Source organism: Heloderma suspectum, chromosome 2 (assembly GCF_057233095.1).
Source record: "Heloderma suspectum isolate Gila_16-S chromosome 2, 16-S_ref, whole genome shotgun sequence".
NCBI lineage: Eukaryota > Metazoa > Chordata > Lepidosauria > Squamata > Helodermatidae > Heloderma > Heloderma suspectum.
Genome location: NC_139459.1, coordinates 184562772 through 184590037, shown reverse-complemented (window position 1 = coordinate 184590037; position 27266 = coordinate 184562772). Strand labels below are relative to the sequence as shown.

Here is a 27266-nt window from a genome sequence, read left to right as displayed (position 1 = left end):
AGAGGGCGAGGTCGGCGACTCGCTGCGCTGTTGCGACAAGCAAAGGCTTGGAGGTACCCATTGCGTTTTCACGGGGGCATTTGCCGAAGGAGGGGGTGGGGCGCCACTGGTTGTGTGAAAGGGGAAGGGGCTGCCGACATGACTCCTCGATCTAGCGAAGGAGGAGGACACGAAGTGCCGAGGGCGCGGTGGGCGTCTCCCGTGTGCTTCCAAGGTGGCCTTTAAGAGCAAGTCTAGCCGGCGAACCCGTGCAACGCGGTCGCGGGAGAGGCCCTGGGCATATTGGGTGGGTTCTTTCAGTCCCTTCGAACGGCGCACAGCGCAATTCTAGGCATGTCTGTTCAGAAGTAAGCTTCGTTGAGTTCCATGGGGCATGCTCCCAGGTAAATATGTATAGGATTGCAGCGTAAGGGCGTAATCCTATGCAAGTTTAGACAGAAAAAAGCCCTACAACTCCCAGCATGCCCCAGCCAGCTATGCTGGGCGTTGTAGGACTTTTTCTGTCTAAACGTGGATAGGATTGCACTCTTAATCGACTAAAAGGGCGATCTTATTCGTGTCTACTCAGAAGTAAGTCCGCTTGAGTTCCATGGGGCTTTCTCCCTGTTAAGTGGGTACAGGATTGCAGCCTTAGTGCTGTGGCGCTGCTCTAACTTGGACTGGCTCTTCTTAATAGGTGCTTGAAATTCTTTTGGAAGGCTGAAGGGGGATGAAGGCCTTTCTGTACTTACATTTATGAACTGTGATTTGTTGTTAGTTTTCTATCCTGTGTTTTTCGCCAAAGAGCTCAAGTAGGCATATGTGCATTTCCCTATCTTCTTGCAACAACAATTCTGTGAGGTACAGGATAGGTAGAGAGAGAGATTGGATCGCTATCATCCAGTGAACTTTGTGGCTGAGTGGAGATTTGAACGTGGGTCTCCCACATCCTAGTCAGATTCTGTAGCCGCTACACCACACTGTCTCTGTTTTAAAAGTAAACACAAATTACAAGAGAATTTCGTTACAGTATGTGGGGGAAAGCACATGAATGTGAACTTTCTGTAACTGGGCTGCCCAACACCATTCGCTGCCTGAAAGCAGCAAATGCCTCTCCAGGCTCTTCAAGGTGCATTGCATCCAAGGAAGAGCAACAGTGTTTTCTCTGCAACAGACTAACAGGGCTACCTCTTTGGAAATGATCTCAGGAACCTTATTTTGGTATCTGAGACAGTGTGTTCCACAAACTCCTCTTCCCTCTCCGTGGCAGTAAAAACAATTCAGGGTGTGCTCCTATACATGTTTAGACAGAAAAAAGTCCTACAACTCCCAGCATTCTGGGAGTTGTATGGCTCTTTTCTGTTTAAACATGCATAGGATTATGCCCTTAATTAACTACCACCTTGCTGCTCTCGCAACATACCCAAAATCAGCCGCCTGAGGTGGCTACCTCACTCTGCCTAATTTATATAGCAGGTTGCTGTTCTTTCATGATGTCCTAAATCAGCTGCCCTGCCTAATGGGTAGGGCAGACCATGTGAATCCCACCAAAGAGACTATAATGTGCTTCCCATGAGGCACCAAGTGTGTTGAGCTTAGATGCACCTGCCCCCTTTCCTGTTGGAACAGGGGTACATATGAGTGCCTTATTCTGCTGCAAGATGAGTTGGGGTTAAATCCGTAATGACTTGAACCGCGCCAAGAACAGCGATAGAAAGGCAGATTTCAAAATCAAGGTTTCCATGATGTTTCATCTGCTTCCTGCACAATTGTATCAACTGAGTGATCTGCAACTCTGCCCAAGGACGGTGCTTCCAGAGGAACAGACCTTAGTGTTCCTGATCAAAAGATACTGTGCACCTAATGCCACCTTTCCCCCCTTAGGGTTTTTTTTTTAAAGATAAGAAAAAGACAGAAGTAGCAGAGGGAGGCCTAAACAGGGAAGACAAGGATGTCTGGGGCCCTTGTAACATTCTGTGAATGAGGCAGGGCAACTGTACAATAAAAGCCCTGTCTGGAGGCACCCTACTGTCAGGAGATACCATTTAACCTATCTAGGAGCATAACTTATGATCACACAGCACAAGTGCCTTTTTGTGTTACAGAATTATCTGCTTAAAGACAGAGTGAGGCAATTCTCTGGAGAATAACCACTTTCTGTTTAGTCCTTGTGGGCCACAGCAATACTATTCAGCAATGCTTAATTTAATGGTTAAATGCTCAGAACTTTCCAAAATAAGGAGTGGTAGGTCAGCTCTCCCCAACTCCCCAGGTGTGGTGGACTACAACTCCCATCACCACTACCAGCATGACCGGGGGAGATGGGAGTTGTCCCTCAACACATCTGGAGGATGCTTAATTGGGGAAAGCCAAGACTCTGCTTCTCGGTATGACTGAGAAGGTAAATGAGCATGTTCTTTGGTTGGCAATCATACATTTTTTATAGCTTGCTACAGTGACACAAAATCAATCTAATATGTCATATTTATAACTCTTGGCTCTCAACTCAGATATTCTCCCCACTGCCCCCCCCCAGTTTTTCTTTTACATAGAAAAAAATAACCTCTACCCCAGTGTGTTTGATATAGAGGGCCATGGATTGGTTTTAAGCCATTATGTAGACTTTCAAATGTTACCCTTAAATTCTTTTTATCTTTTTGTTTCTTTTTGTTTCATAAAACAAAATCAGGTTGTTTTATGTGCCCAAAAAGACACTTCACATAACTGATTTTTTTTTTTAATCCTGTTTAAACTTAAGAAAAAAGTATCTCTTTTGTTGTTCCAACATTGTTTGGCACACAGGGGACAGGGGGAGGGCATGTGTATGTAATCCTACTCTCCCACCACACACTGGAATTCTATATGAATGGACCCTTGTGTGAAACGTACCAAGGCTCCTTTTGGGCTGGGTTCATATGCTCACATTTCTGTTTATTTGTTGTTTGACTCCTATCGTGGGAATTAAGCTATACCTAGCACACCCTCAAAAAACAACAATCCTGCAGTATGCACATTCATTGCATATCACTACATTTCAAAGTTGTGTGCTAGTTGGATCCTTTGGCAGAAGGTGGGGTAGGGGAGGAGGGGGAAAAGTCCACATTTCTTGTGGCGGTTTGGACAGTGTTCAGTGTTATTAATTTGTATTGTTATTTATATGATGTCATTGGCCTGCATGGTACTTAGGAGGACAGGCTCCTTCCATGAGGGGCTTGCAAGCTAAAATTTGACACCAGGGGAAACAACAGAGGTGCGATTGAAAGTGAGGGCTGCAAGGGCCAACAGGGAAAAAATGCCTGGCTTCAGTTAAACCAGCTTTCCCCTTCCCAATGCCTCCAGATGTTTGGACTACAACTCCCAGAATGCTGGTTTACCTTGTTTCCCATACTGTGTATCTATCCCAGCAAGGTAGACTTGCATCAGGGTCGGTTGTTGCCATTCAGTGGAGCATCTCAGGTTGGTCAAGATGCATGATGAGATGACAACTTCAGATGGGCGTTGTGCCCTGTTTACTGCTGTTTGATCAGGGTGATCTTGATTGAGATTAGCAAGCCCGCACACAATGGACACGGGGTCATGTACACAGGATGTGCCCAAGGAAAAGGGCGATCAGCACCAGAGTTTACCCTAGGAAGGTCAGACCAGTTGCAAGGAAGAGATTTAATCATTTCCTGCCAGATTGCTTTGCGTATATGAAGGGGCAGCCGGATGGGTTGTGACTGGACTGTTTGCAACAAATGGAGGCTGTTATTCCAGCTGCTCTATGGAAAGTTAAAATGTCAGCTTTGCCGGGTTCGGTCTCCTTGAAACCTCCTTTTTCTCTTCCAGACGTAGCGGCCTTTGATCATGTGGTTCTACCTAGCAGCCCTGCTGGGCCTCTTTTTTCTACTCCGATGGTACCGTGAGAAACAGGTCGTGAGCAACCTGACAGAGAAATATGTCTTCATTACTGGCTGTGACTCTGGGTTTGGAAATCTGCTGGCTAAGCAGCTGGATGCTCAGGGCCTTCGGGTACTGGCAGCCTGTCTTACAGAGCAGGGGGCGGAGAAGCTGATCGCTGCTACGTCCGAACGGCTGCACACCACCCTCTTGGATGTCACCAGTACTGAAAGTGTGGCCAAAGCTGTGGAATGGGTGAAAGGCCATGTGGGAGACAAAGGTAAGGGCAGAATTTAGAGCAGGGGTGTGAAACCTCAGGCCTGTGGGCCAAATTGAGCCCCCTCAGTTTCGCCCAAATGGCCATGCCCCTTTCTCCTGACTGATTCCCCTTTGATGGTTTCCTGGCTTTTGCATATTCCCCCCCCCCCATTCTAAAAGGCGGAGATGCCTCTGCTAAGGTGTAGTTACTTGCATTAAGAGCTTTAAGCTAAAATATGCTGGTGTTTTTGACCCCACGCACCATGGGCCCCCGAGAGCTTCTCTGAAAATGATTTCATTCCTTGTGCTGAATGAGGCTTGACTTCCCTGACTGAGAAGATATTAGCTTCTGTCTGTGTTGCGCCTCCATAAAAAAGCATAAACACCCTTTTTATCCCACCCTTCTTCCCAAGAAGCTTCGGGTGACATGCATGAGGCATATAGCCCCATCTTTATTGTCGTGACTGCTCTGTGAGGCTAGGCTAGGCTGCGAGATGGGGACACTCAGGGAGATTCATGACTAAGCAGCTCTCCCAGGTGCAAGTCCAGCATCCTTATCTGCTACACACCATCTTGGTTCTTTCTGCCCATTCAGCAGTTTTGTGCCACCCCTCCCTTTTGAGCTGAAAATACTTCTAACAAGAGCCGCTGTACTGGAGAGAGCCACTGTGTGAACAGAATGCTGGACTAGATGGACCCTTGATCTGATCCAGCATGGCTCTTCCTAGGTTCTTATGTATTCTGCCTTATGCATAGACCAAAAGCTGTTTCCAGCTCTATGAGGAGAACCTTTGTATTGTTGCGAACATGTTACTTTTATCCCTTGTCAGAAAAAGGAACTGGTCTGCGAAGGGACGTGTATGTATGCGCTGAAAGGCCCAGTAGGAGCCTAGGGGGACAGGGGAGACATTTTTTTCTCTCTACTTTTTTCCCCTCCCGCAAGGCCTTCACCTGCTAAAGTATATAGTGTTAGAGGGCTGCCAACCCCAAACCTGAGCATTTGTAGGTCTGTAGCAGAGGGATAGTTTGGAAAATGGCTAAGAGAAGGCATTTCTTTCTCTGCTTTTGTTCCTCCTGAAACATCCCAGCAAGGGAAGGGAGAGGGTTTTTTTTCCTTGTTCAGACAGCATGTGTTCCACCCCCTCCCATGTAACCTTCTCTCTTTAATAGGTCCTTTTCCTCTTTCTCCCCCTCAACTGACATCTCAACATTCTGTATATCCTAAAAGTTCACAGGCCCTTATCAGGCCATTTGGGGATGGGGAGTGTTATATTTAGGGCACAATCCTATGCATGTTTAGACAGAAACAAGTCCTAGAACTACCAGCCAGCATGCATAGGATTGTGCCCTTCGGGTATCCAACGCAGAGCAGCTGGAGTACAGAGGCGATCTTTGTCTCCATTCTCCAGCTACCCTGCATTTCTGCTAGACAGGGGATTTCCTCCATCTAGCAGTGGCACTTTGGAGTGGGCGGGAAGGAGGCTGGGGCAACCATAGGAAATGTCATATGGCCGATGTCCCAGTATCTCCCCTCCCCGCCACTGGGAATGCCCCCTTTTCTAGTCTCCACACTCCATTTCCGAGCACGGAGATGTAGCCAGAACCACAATGGCTGGGAGGGGACACTGTTTCTGACCTCAGAGCCCAGAAACTGAACAATCCTGTGTCCCCAGATACTGTCTGGCAGGACATAAGATTGCTGCCTTATTTTCTTTTAATTAGCAACTTTATAAAGAGAGTGTTGGCTGTTGGGCACTATAGAAATGTAAATGAAATAAATGAATATGCTTAAGGCAGACTTACCCAACCTGGTGCTCTCCACATGTTTGTTTATTAAATGCCTCATAAAATATATTTCTCTAAGCGTTTTTACAGTGTTTTAGACTACATCTCCCAGCATTCATGACCATTGGCCATGCTGGCTGGAGCTGATGGGAATTGAAGTTCAAAACATGTGGAGAGCAACAGGTTGGGGAAAGCTGAGTTTAGGAGTCCTCCCCTAGTGTGTAGAAACCTGTTGTTGTTTTTTAGTGGCCATGTTTCACATAGAAATTGATAGGAACTCAGCCTGAATTCACTATTAGAGGGGATGATTATATTTATATCTTGCCTCTTCTCCCAGGAGCCCAAGGCAGTGTATATGTCTCTTCTCCCCCACCCCCCTTTATCCTCACAGCAACTCCGTGAGGGAGGCTGAGAGATGGTGACAGGCCCAAGGGTCATCCAGTCAGCTTCATGACTGAGGGGAGAACTGAATCTGAGTCTCCGCAATCTAGCCTGACACTCTAACCTGGGGTTAGGCAACAGGTGCCCACAGCCACTAATGGGCCCTGGACACCTTCTTTGGTGCCCATCCAGGTACCTTAACCCATTTTTTCTTTTTTAAAGCTTACTGGCACATGGGGTTGCTTTGAAGCAAAGTGAGGGCCTCCAGCTGCTACCATCTTCATTTCCCAGGAATGCCTCTTGGACACATGATGGAGCTTCCAGACATTCTGAAGAAATTAAGATGGTGGGAAGCTGCTGGCTGGTGCTTTCCTCTGCAGCGTGCCCAGCCACCAAGAAAAAGGAGGGGGGAGAAAAAGGGATCCCCTATCGCTGCTGTCTGGACATGGGGGCTGGGAAGGGCAGCAGGAAGTCTGCAGGGGTGTCATGGAAGCCACTGGGGAGTGAGAGCAACAGGAAGTCATCGGGGACTGGGGAAGCGAGCTGGGAGCAACCTGGGGGAGGTTGGGGAGGGTTGTGTGCTTGTATGTCTGAATGGATGGGGCTGCATGTGTGTGAGAGGTGAGAGAGAAAACATTTAAGAGTGATCTAGAAAGTGGGCCTTAAGAACATAGGAAGCCGCTTTAGACTGAGTCAAACCATGAGCTGATCTAGCCCAGTATTGTCAATGCTGACTGGGAGCAATAGCTCTCCAGGATTTGAGGCAGGATTTTTTTTCCAGCCTTACCTGGACATCCCAGGGATTGAACCTGGGACCTTCTGTGTGCAAAGCAGGTGCTCTGCCACTGAGCTATGGCCCCTCCTGGAACCTACAGGTTCTTGAAAGAGAATGGAGGGTTCCTGATAGAGAATGCATGTGGTTTTTCATGTGCTTGGGGAGAGAGAGAGAGAGAGAACACACATGTATGTGGGTGGAGACTCAGGGTGAGAGAGAGAGAGATGCAGGGAATGAGTTGGCTAGTAGAGGGGTGGGAGATGAAAATGAGTTGGCTTTCTGTGAAATAGGTTTCTGCTGGTGCAGAAAACTGTGGGTTCAAGGGAGTTGCTTTGTGTGTTAGGGCTCAGACCCCACCTCTGCCTTGTATGCAGTTTTGGGCAGGTTACTTGTCCTTCATGACTAGCCAATGGTAGCCATTTTGTGGTGGTGCCCAGGGGAGTTTTTCAAATGGCTAAATGTGACCATGGACCCAAAAAGATTGGAGACCCCTGCTCTAACCCTCTACCATTGCCTCTTATTCTGAGAGAATATGCTACATTTTGTTCTTGTGTTGGTCAAAGCTGACCTCCCCTCATTAAAGTTCCAGGGAGCTGCAGGATTGAGGCAGCAAAAAAAGAGGGTACTATTACAAGACAGCAGAACAATAGCAGCTGCTTAGTCTAGTCATGTTTTTACCTCCATGTAGGATGCCATTTGGATTTTTTTTACCTCAGGCACCAAAATGTTTTGGACAGTTTCTGGTTTGTATTTCTCTGTGTTTATAGACCAAGCTGCGCTTTGTCTAATGAGGGGGTGCTCAAGAAGGTTGTGTGTAAAAGGATGGGGCATCCTTTTACACAGAAGGATGAGTTTTACACCTCTTATCATATCCCTGATTTCCCCTGTCCTTTTTCTGACAGGTCTGTGGGGATTGGTGAACAATGCTGGAATTTCGGTCCCAGCAGCCCCCAATGAGTGGCTGACCAAGGAGGATTTCAAGAAGATCATAGACATCAACCTTCTTGGGGTGATTGATGTGACCATACACATGTTGCCTTTGGTGAGAAGAGCAAAGGGAAGGATTGTTAACGTTGCCAGCATTGTGGGACGGATAACCATGTTCGGCGGTGGCTACTGTCTTTCAAAATATGGAGTGGAGTCCTTCTCTGACAGTCTCAGGTAACTGCTGTGAGTGCATGCCTTCCTCATAGTATCAACGGTAGCCCCTTTTCACCCAAGGAGAAGCTTTCTTAAAGAGAGACTTTGTGCAAATACCACAAAATACTAGAAAAGCCAGCTCCAGGGTGACCGCTGTGCTTTTAACAGTGTTTGCAGAATACAACTTGTAGCACTCATGAGGGCACCAGATTGCCTGCCCTGTTTTACTACTTCAGCCCTAGCGTTGGAAACAGTTTTAGGGGCTAGTGCATTTCTGGAAAACAAATTAATTGGATGTCCAGCATCACATGTATAGCTTAAATGCTGCAATAACATGGCCCTTTAACCTGCAGGGCACCATTGGTGTGGTGTTTTCCCAATAAATTCCTCCATGCAGGAGAAGCAGCTGTTACTGGATTGGATTCAGATTTAGTCATACTTAGAGTAGACCCATTGAATCTAGATCCAACCCAGGTTGTTGTTGTTTTGTTTTCGTGCTGAGCTGCTTTCTGCTTGGACTGATATCTTTCATCTTGGACTGCCATTAGCAGCAGTTCTGTCTCCGCCTTAGAACAGGGATGGGGGCAACTCACGGCGCTCCAGATGTTGTTGGCCTACAACTACCACCAGTACCAGAGTCAGTGAGCCTATGTACACCAGTTGCTGGGGAACATGGGTGGGAGGGTGCTGTTGCGCTTGTGCCCTGCTTGTGGGTTCCTGGTCGACAGCTGGCTGTCCACTGTGTGAACAGAATGCTGGACTGGATGGACCTTTGGTCTGATCCAGCAGGGCTCTTCTTATGTTCTTAAATCTCATCATCCCTCACCATTGGCCATGCTGGCCAGAGCTGATGGGAGTTGAGAGTCCAATCACATCAGAAGGGCCCCATGTTCCCCACTCCTGCCTTAGAATGTGCAATCCTAATTTAAGAGACGGATTGCTGGCAAGAGTACTGTTACTCTTCTGAACCAAACAGGTATACAACCTAAGCTAAAGGCACTTACAGGTCCTCCTTATGTGAGTGGGTTTCACCTTAAAGCACCCATTCATACACTTAACCAGGTTGGTTAAAGACTGGCTTGATCAGAAATGGGCCACCGCAATTATTCTCTTGGCTTCTTATCAGCCTGTTTGTACTTGTTGCCAACTCTCTGTCCTCCCCCAAGTCCTCTGGCCTGTGTGCAAAGGTGGACTTTGATGAAACCCTTCCTACTCTGGCATGTGACTAAAGGTGCAATCCTATGCATGTTTAGACAGAAAAAAAGTCCTACAACTCCCAGCATTCCCCAGCCAGCAGTTGGGAGTTATAGGACTTTTTTCTGTCAAAACATGCATAGGATTGTGCCTTAAGGCTATAATGACGTGCAGAGGCTGTAAAGCTGGGGTGGGCAACTTGTGGCCCTCTGTGTCATTTCAGGCAGCTCTGGGCAGGGCAGGAAAGGGGAGCGGGAAAGGGCATCTCAGGAAGAGAGGAGAATGCAGCCGTCGACACATTCCCTCCTCTTCTCACCCGAGGGAATATGGCACTTGACAACAACAACAAAAGGTTCCCCATCCAATTTTAAGTAGCGTTGCTCTTGTTTGTAACAGATTTGCTCAAATTCAAAGGGTGTGGAGAAGATCAAGTAAGCTGAGCTCTGTCAGAGAATGTTTGGTTATCTTAGCTAAGGCAAATAACTGGAGTGAACAAAGGTCCAACATTACAAATAAGGCTTTATTTATTATCTTTTTCATCCACCCAGTGACAGACTTTCTCTAGGTGGATTAGAAAAACTAAAAGGCTTGGGCAATGGAGGGCAGAATGTGATCCTCTTTCTTGCTCTGACACCTTTGCAGTTACTGAGTGGGGACGGGGAAATACCTGCAGTCCTAATATCTTAAAACTACTCACCTGAACTGTGAGGAAATAAACACCAAGAAATAAAGAAAGAGAAATAAAGGGGGAAATAAATGAGGAAAATTAGTAGAAATAAAAGTGGGAAAGAGTAAAAGAATCAAACAGGATGGATCATAGAATCATAGAATAGTAGGGCTGGAAGAGGCCTACAAGGCCATTGAGTCCAACCCCCTGCTCAGCGCAGGAATCCAAGTCAGAGCATCCCCGACAGATGGCTGCCCAGCCTCGTCTTGAACGCCTCCAGTGTGGGAGAGCCCACCACCTCCCTAGGTAATTGGTTCCATTGGTTCCATATTTTTGTGTTCTGAGGTTCCTGCGTCAGACTAGCATTTTAAATGATAAATCTTCTTTGTCTGCATTTTTAATTAAAACCTAAAGATTGAATGTAAGTGTAGCACTTAAGCCTTAGGGCCTGGTTGAAATGAACTTCTGAAGATATGTCACACTGACCGTGTAAGTTTTCTTGTCCAGCCAGTATCACATGTTACTTTGCCTTGAGAACTAGCAGGGGGGAATCCTGCTCTTTCTTGCCTTCTCCAAACTAGTGTGGACGAGCGCACTGAAGAGGGGATAGGTATGCTGCTCGCCAGAGGGCCAAGAGCACTCACCCTTGGGGAGCTGGAGAGTATGTTTATGGACAGCTGGATATGGAGCGTAATGGCATTGTTTGGGAATTCTAAATAGTTACTGTGGTCACAGTTACCTTGGTGTAAGTAATGTGGAGTAACAGAACAAATTTATTATTTTCCTGAGTCCCATGGAGGGCATTCTCCACCTTGGGAAGGCGCTGCCTCCTGAAGCTTGTAGGCAGGGTCCACTTCTAAACTTTATCTCTCCGGTGGAAGAAGCCATCCTATCTCCCAGACTGGCCCTGCCTAACAAACAGAGCGGTTGGGTCCTGCTGGAGCTGTACAGAGCTTCAGCCTGCATCTTGGTTTCAGTTTTGTTTCCCACGTAGGAAAATTCCTTTCTCTCCCTTTATTCTTTTCTGTTCTCATCTCTCTCTCCCCCTCCCCCTCCCGCTCGCTGTTCTCCCTCCTTACCCCTTCTGCCATCCAGCAGTAGTTAGAGCTGGGGGAAACAAGGTAGCAGGGGTGGGATCTAATTTCCTCAGCTTTTCTGCTGAGTCCTAGAGACAGCCTGCAACAGACACTCCGCTAAGGCATGGGCACTTTGTTGGCAGGAAAAAAGAGCGAGTGGCAGCAGCGTTTGGAAGGCTCCAGGGCTGGGCATGGCCTCCGTTCAGCTTTAGGTGTGACTTGGCCGGAAGACTGAGAAGACACAAGGGTGCTTGTGTCTTCCTGCTTCACAGGGCCACAGAAGGCCCAGGCTGCTGCTGCCACCACCACTGCACCCAGGTCCAACTCCCTTCCCTTACAGACAGGGTTGAGAGGGGAACAGAAGGGGAAGAAACCGTGGTCTTGGCCTGACCCATTCAAAAGAACATGAAGAGAGCCGAGGCCCAGCCACAAGAGGGAGACAGCTTCTCTGCGCCAAGCAACATGGAGTGCCTGAGTGAGGTGGGGGGGTGTATTCCAACATCGCAAGTCCCCACCACGGAGCTGCCCCAAGAGGAGGTGGAGTTTTGCCAGTGGGTGAGACACATTATATCCCAAGAATTACTGGGTCAAGGAAAGGGCCCACCAGGAATAAATCCCTGTCCCCTTGTAAGAAGTGTAAAGGGAAAAAGAAAGAGGAGCAGACATGAGTCTATAAGCACCACTAAACACAAGAAAAAAGGGGGTTAGGGAGTCTTCCTCATATTCCAGATCTTCCAGCCCATCTTCATCACCTTCCACCTCCTCCCCACTTTCTTCCCCCAGATGCCATAATGGTAGCCCCCCGCCCCAAAGCCCTAAAGGCCTCAGATGGGGACAAAAGGAAGGGTTGCCAGGCACGGGAACCGTCCAAACAGAGTAAAAAAATGACACAGAGCCCCATCTCCCTCCTCAGACGAGGGTCAGGAGTCCTCTGGTTGAAATAGTAAGGCGGAAGTAGAATTGTCAGAGGAAGAACTGGATTCCCCTGCTGCTCAGAGACACTTGTTTTCAGTAGAATATTTTCCAGCCCTGTTAGCTAAAGCAAGTAGAATTCTCTACATTAAGGAGGATGCACCTAAACCAGAGGATTCTACGTGCCCCTCTACCTTTCCAGGGGCGAAGACGGTCTTTGCATCTGGACCACCCAAACACTTGACAGTCCCCTTCCCTGATGCCTTCATAGGAGTCTGGAAGGCAGAGTGGGCCTCACTGGGGAAAAGCAAGCAATCACACAAATTTGCTGATAAACTGTACTCTTTGCCAGCTAAGATTATGGATCAGCTGAAAGTCCCAGTGGTCGATGCCCCTACTGCTGCTCTGACTTCCTCAGCAGCCCTGCCTTTAGGCCTAAAGATCCCTGTGATAAGTGAGTAGAAGCAGCTCACGTGTACGGGGGGCGGTTTGAGGCAACCACTGCTGCCTTCAGGGCATTGGCAACTAATTCCTTTTTCGCTAGGGCAACTTACTCGTCAACAGAGGAATTGGCAGGCTCAGATTTTATTCCCAAACTGATTAAGGATGGGCTGAAGAAAATCTCTTATTCAGCAGCCCTGCTTGCTAACTCTTCCTTGGATGTGCTCCAGTTTGGAGCCAAAGCCGTGGTGGGTAATAGTAACGAAACACAACACATGACTTAGGAACTGGGGTGTGGGGCCCGGGCTCCCAGGTTAAGCCGGCCACTTCACCCTTTGCAGGTGCCCAACTTTTGGGGGAACCTCTCGACAAGGTTTTAGTTGAAAACAAGGGGTGGAAATGTGCTTCCTTCGAAGAAAGAATAATAGAAACCCAGACCACAGCAGCCCTTTTGTCCTAACAGACACAGACACAGACCAAACCACCAGGGTAGTTACAAGCTGAAATGGCAAAGAGCCTGCAGACCTTCTGACAAACTTAAGATGCAGTCAGCATCCTCCAACTATGCCTCAAAGTACAGCAAAGGACAAACGAAGACCTCATCCAGCTGACGCCAGTCCAACAGTGGGCACCTTGGGCGGGCCCCCGCTGAAGTTTGCTCCCACTTGGCTCCAGACTTCTTCAGACAAGTGGGTGAGAGACACAGTAACCAAGGGTTATGCCCTGGAATTTGCCCTTCTTCCCAGAGAGAAGCGTATAGCTTCTCATTCACACAAGCGTTCCAAGCGTCGGAACTTTCTCAAGGCTGTCAATCACCTATTGGAGATAAAGGCTATAGAACCAGTCCCAGCAAGAAAGATCAGAACTGATATGTACTTTTTCCTTGTTCCCAAAAGGAATGGGCATATAAGAGCCATTTTGGTCCTCAAATGGTTAAACAACCACGTCATCAACAGACATTTCAAAATGGAGACTCTGAAATTGATTGCAGCAACTCTGAACAGTGTTTCCCAGCATCCATAGACCTGTCAGAGGCTTACCTGCATGTTCTGATCAGGAGAAGGCACTGGAAGTATCTGCAGTTTTGCTACAACAACCAACATTTTCAATACAGGGATCCGCCAGTCGGACTCACCTTGACCCCTCGAATGTTTACCAAACTCTTGGTAGCTGTTATAGCACATCTGAGGATCAGCAAGCTATACCTCTACCCGTACTTAGACAACATTTTAATCAAAGTGTTGTCAGAGCAGCAGTGTACAGATAGCACCAAACTCACGCTAAAAGGCCTCAAGGACCATGGATTTCTGGTGAATATGAAGAAGCGTGCCTTATGCCCCTTCCAACAACTAGAACACCTGTGGGTAATACTGGACACTGCTTAGTTCAAGATGTTTCTCACACGAGAACGGATTGAGAAACTATCTCAACTGGCAGTGTCCATTCGCTCTCAGAAAACAGCAGACCTGATGGCCCTGGCTCAACTATTGGGGATGATGCTGTCACGTCACGGCTTGGTCTGTTGGTCAAGATTTCACTCATGCCAACTTCAGAGCTTGTTGCTTCTGTTCCAGAACTATAATGCTTCCCTCATGCACGGACAAATCAACGTTCTGGAGCGAGTACATCAGGAACTGGATTGGTGGATGGACTAGATGAGGTTCCAAGAAGGAATGAACCTAGAAGATCCAGACAGAGCCACCATAACAACAGATGCCAGGCTCCTGAGTTTGGGGGCAGGGGGATCTGAGACCCCTGAGTGGCTCAGGGGGTCTGGAGCCAAAAGGAACAACAGTGCAGCATCAGCTGGTTTGAACTAAGAGCCATCCAACTAGCCCTAAAGAACTTCAGTCAGGAGTTAAGAGGGACACACGTCCCCATTAGAATGGACAATGTGTTGGCCAAAACCTATGTGAACCAGCAAGGAGGAACTAGTTCAAAATTTCTCAACAAGGAGGCCCACAAGCTACTGACTTGGGTAGAGAAACATCTTCAATCCATCAAAGCAGAGCACTTAGTGGGGAGTTCCAACAAAGTGGCAGATTGGTTCAGCAGGACGTCCATCAGGGAATCAGAATGGACACTCAGTCCACATATTTTCAGGTCAATCACATTCTGATTTGGAGTTTTGATCATGGATCTGTTTGCTAGCAGACAGAATGCCCAAGTACCCAAGTACATGACAAGGCTTCCTGACCCTGGTTCTGAGGAGATGGACACCTTCACATCTCAGTGGCCGGAGGGTCTACTCTATGTACACACACACACACACACACACACACACACACACTGATCCTTCCGCAGGTGCTCAAGACAATTAAACAGACAATGGCAACAGTCATTCCAGTTGCCCTTCACTGGCCTCACTGGCCGTGGTTCTCGGACCTCCTGGAATTGGCGGGTTCAAATTATTGGAGATTTCCTGTCAGGAGGGACTTAGCTCAGGGACCAATATGTCATCCACAACCAGGACTCTTCTGTCTGACAGCCTAGGAGTTGAACACTTGTGGCTGAGGCAGATGGGATATATGGATGAGGTACTGAAGACTCTGCTGTCATCACGAAAACCCTCTACCAATAAGCTTTACAGCATATCCTGGAAGACTTTCTTAGCATGGTGCACAAATATGGGGAAGACCCCATTGCTGGGAAAGATAAAGTGATCCTGGAATTTTTCCAAGAAGGATTAAACAAGGGACTGAGCACTAATATCATCAGGAAGCTGTCCTCAACAGCATCCTGGGTTTCAGGGGAAGGGAGTCACTATCTTCACCCTTACTATAAGCGCTTCCTAAGAGGAGTGGTGGTGTTAAATCCACCTACAGTACACAGATTCCCCAGTTGGAACTTGAACTGGGTATTAACAGTGTTGATGGGGGCTCCATTTGAGTCAGTGGCCATGTGTTCCTTGAAACATCTGACATTAAAAGGGATTTTTCTGGTGGCTGTTACTTCTGCCAGACAGGTTGGGGGCTCTTTCACCAGATCCACAACCATATGTCTTTCATTCAGAGAAGGTGGTTCTTAGGTCAGACCCCTCCTTTACTCTTAAAGTCAATTCCCTGTTCCATAGAGCCCAAGACATTTCCTTACCTTCCTTCTGTCCAAATCCTGTTCATCCTCAGAAGAAAAGTTGGCACAGATTAGATGTGTGCCAGGCACTTTGATTTTACTTGGACTGGACTTCAGAAAATCGGAAGCCCTATTCGTGTCCTTTCAGGGAAACTCCATGGGGAATAAGGTCTCCAAATCCACCATTTCCCTATGGTTGAAGGAATGTATCGTGGAGGTGTATAAGGCTTTGGGGAGGCCCTTCCAGGGGGAATCATGGCCCATTCTCTTAGGGGAGCGGCTAATTCAGCATTCCTTTTAGGAAGTTCTTCTTTTGAAAAGATTTGTTGGGCAGCCACTTGGGCTTCTGTACCTCCCTTTGCAAAATGTTATAAAGTTGATGGACATACTTCTACATCAGTAGCTTTTGGGAGGTGTGCGCTCCAGAAGGTGAATAGCATGCCATTCTCGGAAGTCCACCTATAGTTTACACTGCTCTGAAATATCCCAAGGTGGAGAATGCTCTCTGTGTTACTCAGGAAAAAGAGGAAATTCTTACCGTGAATTTCAGTTTTCTGAGTCCTACTGAGAGCGTTTCAGCCCTCCTCTACTTCCTGTCAGGCATGCAAGGAACAGAATGTGGGTAGTTAAATGTAAAATATTTAAATTATTGATAGTTTAGAGGGTTTTGCCATGCCGTACATAAGGGGTGGTAGGCAGCTTCTGGGAGTTCTGTCTTAACCTCTGTTTCTTTGACTACCTTGAGTATCTGCTTGTAGTCTGACATGTGTCATTGGCATAGTTCGTTTGTCATTTTTCTGCTGGGTTAATGAGGGGTGAGGAGTGTTTGCTTTTTCCAGTCCAGTCTGGGAGATAGGACAGCTCCTCCCCCTGGAGAGATAAAGTTTAGATGTAGACCCTGCCTATGGTTCCAGGAGGAGGCACCTTCCCAAGGTGGAGAATGCCATCCGTGGGACTCAGAAAACTGAAATTGTCAGCAAGAATTTCCTCTTTATTACAATTATTATTACTATTATTACTATTATTACTATTACTATTATTATTATTACAGTTATTAAAGTACTTTTTATTTCTTAAAAAATCTGCTGTAGGCATCATTTCAGTGCAACCCTATGCATGTCTCTACAGGAGTAAGTCACATTGACTTCATTTAGACCTGCTAACAGGTAGAGATGTACAGATTTTGTTAAATCTGTTCTGTCTGGGTTACATGGATTGTCAGGTGTCTTTCATTCCGTCATCTGCTCACTGACGGAACTGGATTTTTTTTTTTACAGAATTTTCAGTCTACTTGCGCTAATTTGCATTAGCAAAACTAGTGCTTAAGGGAATGTGCTGCTTCTGCCCACTTCAGTGTAACTGGATGAAAGATCACATGCTTTTAAGGTGTTACTTTTGGGAGCATGGAGGATATGGCCTGTCAAGGGCTATTGGCTCAATATCGCCTCCAAATTGAGAGAGGGAACCTCTGGGTACTAATTGGATGCTAGACAAAACAGACCCTAGATTGCCTCTTGGTCTGATCTAAAAGGGCTGTTCTGACCTTGTGTTTCAAGGCATTGATAGCATCTCTGTATCCCAAGGGCTGTGATACATGATCCTGCTCTTCCTTGCCCTTTCAGGATTGAAACCTGCCACTTTGGAGTGAAGGTCTGTCTAATAGAACCAGGCTACTTCCAAACTAATGTCACAAATGACAGAATCTTGCACAACAATTTCCGTTGCCTCTGGGAACGGCTCCCAGAGGAAATCAAGCAAGTCTACGGGGACTCTTACTTGCAGAAATGTGAGTACCATCCACCTGTTGTTTTAGATATAGATGCCACTTGATGGTGGGTTAAAACGTGTCTAGGTGCTCTGCTGAATTGTAGAGCATCTGCAAACAGGGCATTGCAACATGATCACCTGGCTTCTATGGTTAAAAGTGGCCTGATCCTGTGTGTTTACTTGAAAGTACATTCTACCGTGTCAAATAGGACTTGAATCCAAGCAAGCCTGCTTAACCCTTAAATAGTGTCTATACTTTGATCTAGAGAAAACAAACATAATTCTGCATCAACAAAACAAAATAGAGATTGCGCATTGCCCCCTGCTGGCCCTCACTGCCCCCCATATTTGGGGGAGGTATGAAAAAATGGTATCCGTAGCTCTATGGCTCACCACAAGGGTCCTATCTCGCTCGTTTCTAAGCTAATTTTGACTCTTTTAACACCCTACAGCCGCGATGGAGCACCAAACGTAGTGCTACGGATGTCTTTTTTTTATGCCCACAGAATGGGTGTGACCCACAAGAGGGCCCGGGGACTGAAAATGGCCCCCGGACCTCCAGTAGTTGCCTGCCCCTGATATGAAGTGTTAAAGAGCCATGTAGGAGAGTTGAAACTTTCCCCTCACCTCCCCACAGCCATTACCAGCTCTGCACATGCACACACACCTGCTGTGAAACATGGACAGGCATTGCCCACAGACTTCCAGGTCTGTCTTTGCAACCATAAGAGCTAGCAACTTAAAATGAATGCTGTGCCGCTCAGAATGCTAAATGCAGATTTCATGCATGCACTGCAGCGGTTGCCTCCGGATTTAAGCTGGATCACGCCGCTAGTGGAAGTGGGCTTCCCAAACCCCTCCAACCCTCTGAAAATACTACACAGAGAGTTGGGGGACCCTGCTTAATGGGGTAAGCTGTGGTGTGCGGGCAGGAAGGGGGAACCCCAAAGCTCAGGCAAAGGGACCTTCCACAAGCAGAGCTCTTCCTCTAGCAGAAGGCAGATCTTGGATCCAGCCTCAGGATCCCAGAATAAGCACATAGCCCTGAATGTGTATAATATAATAAAAAACACATACTTTATAGAAGAGGAGGAGGAGGAGGAGGAAGAAGAAGAGGAGGAGGAGGAAGAAGAATCACCACATTAACTAAATATGGGGTTTGCAAAGTTTTCTCAAGATTTGGGAAATGGGGCTCCATTTATCAAATGCTGCAAAATAATAAGCAGAGGGCAACCCGTGAATCCTTTCTCTTCAGTGTGAAAAGTTCTCTTCCCATCCCCACATAGTTAAGAAATCCTCTCTTTTTTCCTCCTCCCTTTTGGTGTCTCTCATGAGGTTCGCAGAATCTGAATTTCCCTGTTGTAAATGTCTGGATCTGTCTGCCTTCTGTACTTCCCTCCTGTCACTTGTGCAGAATTTGAACCACCCTGGGTGCAGAATGTTTGATTTTGATTTTCTGATAATAATAGAGGTCTATATACAGGGCTGGGTCTGTGCTATGATGGTGTAGGAACAAGCAGAAAGAGCAAGGAATGTTGGTACAGCTTGAGGACATTGACCAAGGTGCTTGGACAGGTTGGTGCTTCCATATTGGATATTTGCCCCTCTTGGCTTATAAAAACTGGCAAGGAAGGAACAGCTGGCTGGGCCATGGAGGTGATTAATGCCTCCTTGCAAGAGGGAGTTGTCCCACTCCACCTCAAAGAGGTGGTGGTGAGACCACTCCTGAAGAAACCCTTCCTGGACCCAGAAAATCTTAATAATTTTAGGCCAGAGGCAAATGTTCCTTTCCTGGGCGAGGTTCTTGAGTAGGTGGTTGCCAGCCAGCTCCAGACACTCTTGGATGAGACTGATTATCTAGATCCATTTCAGTCGGGGTTCAGGCTGGATTTTGGCACAGAAACAGCCTTTGTCACCCTGCATGATGACCTGTGTCAGGAGAGAGACAAGGGGAGTGTGATCTTGTAGATTCTCCTTGATCTCTCAGCAGCTTTTGATACCACCAACCATGGTATCCTCATTGCAGTGATTTTGCTCCTACCTGGATGACCGGCTCCAGGAGGTGGTTCTTGGGGAATATTGCTCAGCCCCGTGGATTCTCCAGTATGGGGTTCCACAGGAGTCGGTTTTGTCCCCCATGCTATTCACCATCTACATGAAACCATTGAGTGTTTCGGAGTGCATTGTCATCAGCATGCTGATGACACACAGCTCTATTTCTCCTTTTTATCTTCTTCGGGTGAGGCTATGGCTGTGACAATGGACTGGATGAAAGCTAATAAACTGACACTCAGTCCAGACAAGACTAAGATGCTGTTAGTGGCTGGTTCTCCTGACTGGCTGAAGGGTGCTCAACCTGTTCTGGATGGGGTTGCACTCCCCCTGAAGGAGCAGGGTTGTAGCTTGGGGGTCTTCCTGGAGCCATCTTTGTGACTTGAGGCTCAAGTTGCCCCAGTGGCATGGAGTGTCTTCTACCAACTTCACTTGGTGGCCCACCTACGCCCCTATCTGGACAAGGATAGCCTAGCTTCAGTTGTCTATGCTCCAGCAACCTCCAAGTAAGATTACTGCAATGTGCTCTAGATGGGGCTGCCTTTGAAGACCGTTCAGAAGCTGCAGCTTGTGCAAAATGCGACAGCCAGACTGATAACAGAAACCAGAAGGTTCGAATGTATAAGACCGATTCTGGCCTGCTTGCACTGGCTGCTTAGATGCTTCTGAGCCCCTGGCCAACAGCAACCAATGCTGTGGAGAAGAGGCTGGGGAATGCCCAGCACAACGATACCAAGACGGGAAGTAAACTCTACCACACATGGTTACTGTTTTCATCAGCAGCCGAATGATTTTCTCATTTTGTTCTTTTTAATATCTAGATCCACACTGTGAATCTCTGCTTTTATTATTAAAATTTTAATTAAACAAGGTTCTATCCCTTACGGCAGCAAAGACAGGTACATGGGCAATGCCTTCTGAATTCCTTGTAGCTGGAGGGGTGGCTGAAATAAAAATTCTGGTAGAGGAGGGTTTGGTGTCCTGGTTGGCTCCTTGCCTCTCTCTTGCTGAACACAAACAGAATACATTTACACAAAGTAGTAATAAAAATGCCATAGAATCATAGAATAGTGGGGTTGGAAGAGGCCTATAAGACCATCAAGTCCAAACCCCTGCTCAATGCAGGAATCCAAGTCAAAGCATCCCTGACAAGTGGCTGTCTAACTTCATCTTGAATGCCTCCAGTGTGGGAGAGCCCACCACCTCCCTAGGTAATAGGTTCCATTGTCGTATTGCTCTAATGGGAAGTTTTTCCTGATGTTCACCCAGAATCTGGCTTCCTGTAACTTGAGCCCATTATTCCGTGTCCTGCATTCTGGGATGATCAAGAAGAGATCCTGGCCTTCCTGTTTGTGACAGCCTTTTGAGTACTTGAAGAGCGCTATCCTATCTCCCCTCAGTCTTCTCTTCTCAAGGCTAAACATGCCCAGTTCTTTCAGTCTCCCCTCATAGGGCTTTGTTTCCGGACCCCTGATCATCTCTGTTACCCTCCATTGAACCCTCTCCAGTTTGTCTGCATCCTTCTTACTTTGAAGTTGTGCATAATAAGGGAGTTTGTGCAAGCATGCTGAACTTTTCCCAGTTCATACAGGTTGCAGCATTTCTCTTTCTGGGTGCAGAATTTGGAGTGCCTGTGTACAAAAGCGTAACTTCTTTGGGAACACGTGTACACAGTCCAGCTGTATATTCCTGGTATATATGTGGCCTTCATGGGCGAGCAGGGTGAGGGAGTGTGCAGCTGCCAGCTAGGTGGAGATGGAGAAGTACCACCAAATCTTCTCTGCTTAGGGCAAAATTCTAGGCATGAATGTCTCGTGCTCCTGGTGCACAAGCACTGGACAAATAAGGGAGTAGGGGTACCATTCATTGTCCTGTTGCAACATGCAACTCCTGCTGTGTGGGTTGCACAGCTCTTGCCAGGCCTGTACCTGCTGTTGTGTGCACAGACGCCGGTGACTAGACAGACCATTGGTGTGATCCAGCAGGGCGATTTCTATTCTAGACATTTTTATTCCTACAAAATGTACCCAAGGCAGCAAATCACATTAACAACAGCATAACAAAAATACTGCAATCCATGATAAGAATATAAAATCAATGTGACCTTAATGACTAATGGGGAATCAGTGCAGGATGGAGTTGCCAGTGTGCATGGACTGCAGACAACAGATGTGCCCGGGATGCGCAGTCTTCCCTCGTGAAATCCACTCTTGGGATAAGCCTTCAGAAAGTTGTCTGGAAGGAACAAGGCAAGGTGCTCCAGGAGGTTGGAGTTGTTGTGGCTGCCTTTACTAGGCCAGCCTTCCCCAACCTGGTGCTGTCTAGATGTGTTGGGACTGCAACTCCCATCATCCCCATGCCAGCTGAGGAAGATGGGTGTTGTCGTGCAAAGTTATCTGGAGGGCATCTGTTTGGGGGCAGCTGCACCAGGCCCAGCAAATGGGATTTATTTATTTATTTATTATTTCATTTCATTTCTATACTGCCCAATAGCCAAAGCTCTCTGGCTGAGAATAACCCTGTAGCAGGGTTGAAGCTCAGCACGTGTGCACCTAATCCTAGCCTGGTGTTGGGGTTCCCTTGGCGCCCCCCTCCTCCAGCACTCAAAGCACACAAAAAGAGAGGCTTTCGTCTCACGCCTTTAGTTCATTATTCTCAAGTTCATTACAGACGCAAATACTCGAAGACTCTCTGGCTGCAAAGGGATGTCTCCAGGGATTCAAATGGGAAGAAAGGAGAGTTGCCCGCAATTTGAAAGGGCAGCTGTCTGACTAGGCTAATTTAGAGAGGGAGGTTCTGCCCCTCGCCTGCTGCTTCCCTGCATAGCCTGTCAGCATTGCTACCCGGTTCGAAGGTCTAAGCTCCGCCCCTGACGTTTCCCTCCTAGCTTTGCGTCTCCGCCTGGCGTCCCTTGGGTCACAGACCTCAAGCTCCTCCTCCTCCTGCTCGCTGTTTCTCACAGAGGGGGTTGAGGATGAGGTTTCGTGCCTGGCCATCTGGGAGCTGGTGACCTGAGAAGCACGCCTACCTCTATCTGATCTGGCCTGTGAAAAAGCCTCTCCCTGTTCTGGCTGCTCGTCTTCTGAATCTGAGCTGCTAACTCTCTCCCTGTGCTCGGAATCAATCCTGGCACCTGGATGGGAGACGGCTGGAAGCTGCCATGTCAGCTGTGCTGGGCAAGAGATGCTCTCTAAGCCGGAGCAACTTCTGCAGCAAGTGACACACTCATCAGTGAGCTACTGCCTGCACAAATTGCCCTGTTGCTTTGTTCATTGCATAATATTTTTAGATGGAGGCCAAGGTCTCCACTTGCCTCTTATAGCTGCCTGCAGACGGCCTGGGCAGTACATGCACCTGAAGAACAGGCTTAGGCCAAATGAGTTCACACTCTGTGCGACGGCGCTTGCATTCAAGGCTCATCTGTCGTATCTTCCCCTGTCCTTGTCTTCCCATGTAGTACTTGAAGAAACCACCCAGATGCAAGATCGCTGCAGTCGGGATCTCTCTCTGGTTACCAGCTGCATGCAGCATGCTTTGACTGCTGTGCATCCTCGCTTCCGCTACTCAGCTGGCTGGGATGCCAAGCTCTTTTTCATTCCTCTGAGCTATGCACCGACATGGCTGACGGATCGAATATTTACCAGGTCTGGCCTCAAGCCAGCACAGTGCTGTTAGGATTGTGGGATCATAAGGTGTGAAGAGCAGGGGGTTGTTTTTTGTTTTGCTTTTTACACTGAAGGCCTGGGTTGCAGATCTTGCCTGCAAATGGAACCCCTTTTTAAATAAATTCTTTTCAGACCTTTAAAATTCTTATATGGGTTTTGGCGAGATGACTCCTTCTCTTCCTACATGATGGCTTGTTTCCAAACTATATCCCAAGCTGCCTCATACCCAACTTGCTGCCTGTGTTGGCAGGAGGGGGTGCTGGACCGACATTTTGCTCTCCCTCCCAGAGTTTCCTTGTCATTTGGCCGTAACTGTTTTCCCTTTCCATCAGGTGCAGAGGAAGGGAACGCCTTCCCCAGCCCTGTTGCTCTAGCATCCTCAGGGCAAGGACATCCGAAGCTGCCTTATGCCAAGTCAGAGCACTGATCTCTCTAGCTCAGTACTGTTGACTTGGCTGTCCAAGGTCCCAGGCAGAGGTCTCTTCCCAAGCCCTTGCAGCTGGAGATGGGGGGTGGGGGACAGATCCTGCCATCTTCTGCACTGAGCTATGGCCTCCTTCCATTTGGAAGGAGCTCCTGTACTGTGCAATTACTGAGCAATAGGCCGCTTGCTCAAGGCTGGCTTAAGACACGGTTGGTGCTCCAGCAGAACCATCTAGACGGCAGATGCCTCCAGCCTACTACCTCAGGCCCTGATCCACCAGCAAATCCTCCTGTACAAGCATCATTGAAACGAACAGGATCTGTGCATTACTATGGTTTGGCACTGTTCTTGTTGGCTTCCGTGGGGCTTGTGTAGCACGGGAGCTTGACAAGGGCACATCTGTCTCCCATTCTGTCTCTAATCCTTGTGGTGGCAGCCTCTACATGTGGTGTCGGTTGGTTTCTTGGCTGGTTCTCTTGGGGCAAAGAACAACGCCCCATTTAAATTGTGGTCACCGGGGGCCCATCTAAAGTAACATATGTCAGGGATGGGGAAACTTGGGTCTTCTTTTTTTGGTCCAAGAGCAAAATTGGCTCCAGGGGACTACAGCCTAAAGTGGGAGGGGCCACAGTGTAATTGGCGGCATTCAGCCCTGGCTTCTTCCCCAGATACACGCAAACACCTACTCTATTCATTCCCATTTCTGCACACGCTCATTGTCAGGAGCGCCCTAGCGGCCTCTTTCAGTAGACTCCAATTGCCAACTCAAGACACAGACGAAAGGATTCTTTTCAAGGCTTTAATCCTTTTACAACTTAATGACTCTTTCAGATGCTAATCACCAGCGACTAAGCAATGAACAGCAGAGTGGCCTATGCTCCGAGTAGGCAGTTGATCCCCATTTGAAGGAGAGTCACTTGCAGACCCTAAACCTATGGGCTAGGGAGAGATCCTCCCTCTTTCCCTTGGGTCCACGGGAGGCGGCTGTTGCTTGCACGCCAAACGGGCGCTATGCCTCCTTCCGCGCCCTCCATCGCTCGTCGCCCCCTGCGTCTGCGTCGAGCAAGCCCCATTCCCGCACTTTCTCACTGCTAGGATCACTATCTCAAGAATGCCGGCAGGAGGAATCTCTGCCAGCTGCTGTGCCTGTGAGGGATGAGCTGGCTCCTCTCCCACGGATTGCTGATCCTCCTCAGAATCAGAACTGCTCTGGGGTTCTATCAGCTCAGTTTCCACCCTGACACTCATCTCCTTTCATCTTATACACACACACAATTAAGATGGAAAGGGAGCCATAACAGGAGATAATAACAGCCTGTTCGTGCTGCAGGGTGACAAAGAAGCTCCCTTTGCTCTGCCCTGCCTTTCTGTGCTGTGTGGTGAAAGCCAGTGGTGGTGTAGTGGCTAGAATGTCGGACTAGGACTCAGGAGACCTGGGTTCGAGTCCCCACTCAGCCATGAAGCTCACTGGGTGACTTTGAGCTAGTCACAGACTCTCAGCATACCCTGCCTTGCAGGTTTGTTGTGGCCATAAAAATGGAGAGGAGGAGGACCATGTAAGTTGCCTTGGGTTCCTTGCAAAGAAGGAAAAAAGAGAGGTGTTAACATAACAATATAAATAAATACATTTTCACGGTGCTCAACACTGAAAAGCTGTTATTTCCGATCAGCAGAAAGGCAGAGGGAAAATGGTCCTGGGGAAGAGGCTCCCCATACCTGGCATATATGTTCCTCTTTCACCTTTGTTCTGTTTTTTAAATGACAAAAACCATTGCAAGCCTGCACCATGGATTGGAAGACAGGAGGCACATTGACATCACTAGTGCTAGGTAATGGGTGTTCTTCATAGTTGGCTTTTCTCTAATTCAGACTGAATCACTCTGAACACTTGCAGAGCGGTTTGTTCTTTTACAGCTCATCCTAAGATCCCCCAGAGTTACGTTTTGTATTGACCACACTGAGGGCACTTTCAGAATTAGAGGTAACCACAGCTTTTAAAACGTTACATCTGACTTCACCCTTCTCTACATATAGTCCATCAGCCTGTTCCGAAATGCTTGTGTCATAAGGTACGAATGGTTTGTCTGTCTAGACCTCTTACAAAAACTGTGGGATCTCGAAAACTGTCTGTCTGATGAGCAACTTCTGGGGTATTTAGGGGGTGGCTGACTCCCCCAAGCCCCTTTCTAGGGCCAGTAATTACATCAAAGGTACATGAAGCAGTATATGTTGGGGAATAATGCACATAATTCCACATTGTTCAACCTGATTGCCTTTGATTGCGTACCCCCTTTCTGACCCCTCTGAAAAAGGGTAATGGGGACCATGTTTACATAATAAGGTACAGGGCTGAAACTACTGCCACATGATAGAAATCACCTTCTTGCATCTTAAAACATCTAAGCTGACTGCTTTACGTGGGGCCAGTCCCAATTCAGACTATTTAACATGGTCAGAGTCATAATAATTTCCACTGCTCTGAATTGGAATGATGTACTTTGTTGTGAAATTATGAGCGATCTTAGCAATAAAGTCAAAATAAAGGATTATTGTTTGCTACAAGAATACTTTTGTATTTATTTCAGTTATGAAAACAATTAACATGCAACCTCCAGAAAACCTGAATGTGAACTCCCATGTTCCACCCTGATACTTCAGTCCCAGCCCCTCAAGGAATTAAAAGCAGCTTGTGCATTGCCGTTTCTTTCCAAAATCTTGAAAGGCTGAATCTTTGGGATGGCGGAGAATTTCTCCACGAATCTTTGGGAGGCCGAGTGCCGACGCATTCGGCCCCCCGAAAGTGTTGGGGAAATTCTCTGCCGGCCCCCCGCCCCCCCCCCCAGGATGGGACTTACCTTCAGCGAATGTCCCTCTCGGCGGCGGGTCCCGGCGGCGGTTCAGCGGCGTTTCGGCGGGGGGGCGGCCGGTCTCCAGACCGGCTGCCGCCGCCGCCATTACAAAATAAAAAAGTAAAACAAAACCAAAAAACACACACCTGTGATAGGCTACGTGACGATTTACGTAGCCTATCACAGCTAGATTTCCAAAGTCAGCCGTGATAGGCTACGTAAATCGTCATGTAGCCTATCACGGGTGACTTTGGGGGGGGAAAAAAGCGCGTACACAAATGGCGGACCATGGGCGCCGCCATTTGCGTTCCTTATTTTGGCACGTCTAGTCTACGTAAAGATTTACGTAGACTATAGCGAAAATAAGGGAACACCATTTGTGTATGCGCTTTTTTTCCCCCCAAAGTCACCCGTGATAGGCTACGTGACAACTTACGTAGCCTATCACGGCTGACTTTGGAAATCTAGTCATGATAGGCTACGCAAATCGTTACGTAGCTTATCACGGGTGTGTGTGTGGGGTTTTTTTTTACTTTTTTTTTCGCGGCCAGGGAGACGGGGCGCTCCTGCCCGGCCTGAATTTCGCGGGCGAGGGATGGGGCGCCTCCCCCCTCGCCTGAACTTTGGGGGGAGAACCGAAGCGCCTCCCCCCCACCGCGAAGCAAGCTGCGGGACAAGGTAAGTCCCTTTCGTCCATCCCTACGAATCTTCCCCTTTCTTGAGAAAGCTGCTGTGTTGTTACTTCCAGGGAAGCAATGAAATTCAGGTAGGGATTTGCACACTGGAGATCCCAATGAGCCTGCTAGCACTCTCGCATCTATGTACCTCAAATGGTTCCCCCCCCCATTGTTTCCATTCAAATATGCGAGCAAAGGGCTGTATGTGCCTGATCTCGGAAGCTAAGCAGGGTCAGCCCTGGTTCGTACTTGGATGGGAGACCGCCTGGGAAT

General features: G+C 47.8%; 1 protein-coding gene across 1 annotated transcript; it reads left to right on the top strand.

The window, feature by feature from the left end:
• On the top strand, positions 1–26027 carry LOC146353536 (retinol dehydrogenase 16-like). Its single transcript, XM_084836693.1, has 5 exons — positions 1–53; positions 3808–4138; positions 7960–8218; positions 17182–17345; positions 22836–26027. Exons 2-5 carry the CDS (start codon positions 3826–3828, stop codon positions 23051–23053), a joined length of 954 nt encoding a protein of 317 aa, XP_084692819.1. The 5' UTR covers positions 1–53; positions 3808–3825; the 3' UTR covers positions 23054–26027.
• Positions 26028–27266: the final 1239 nt, after the last annotated feature.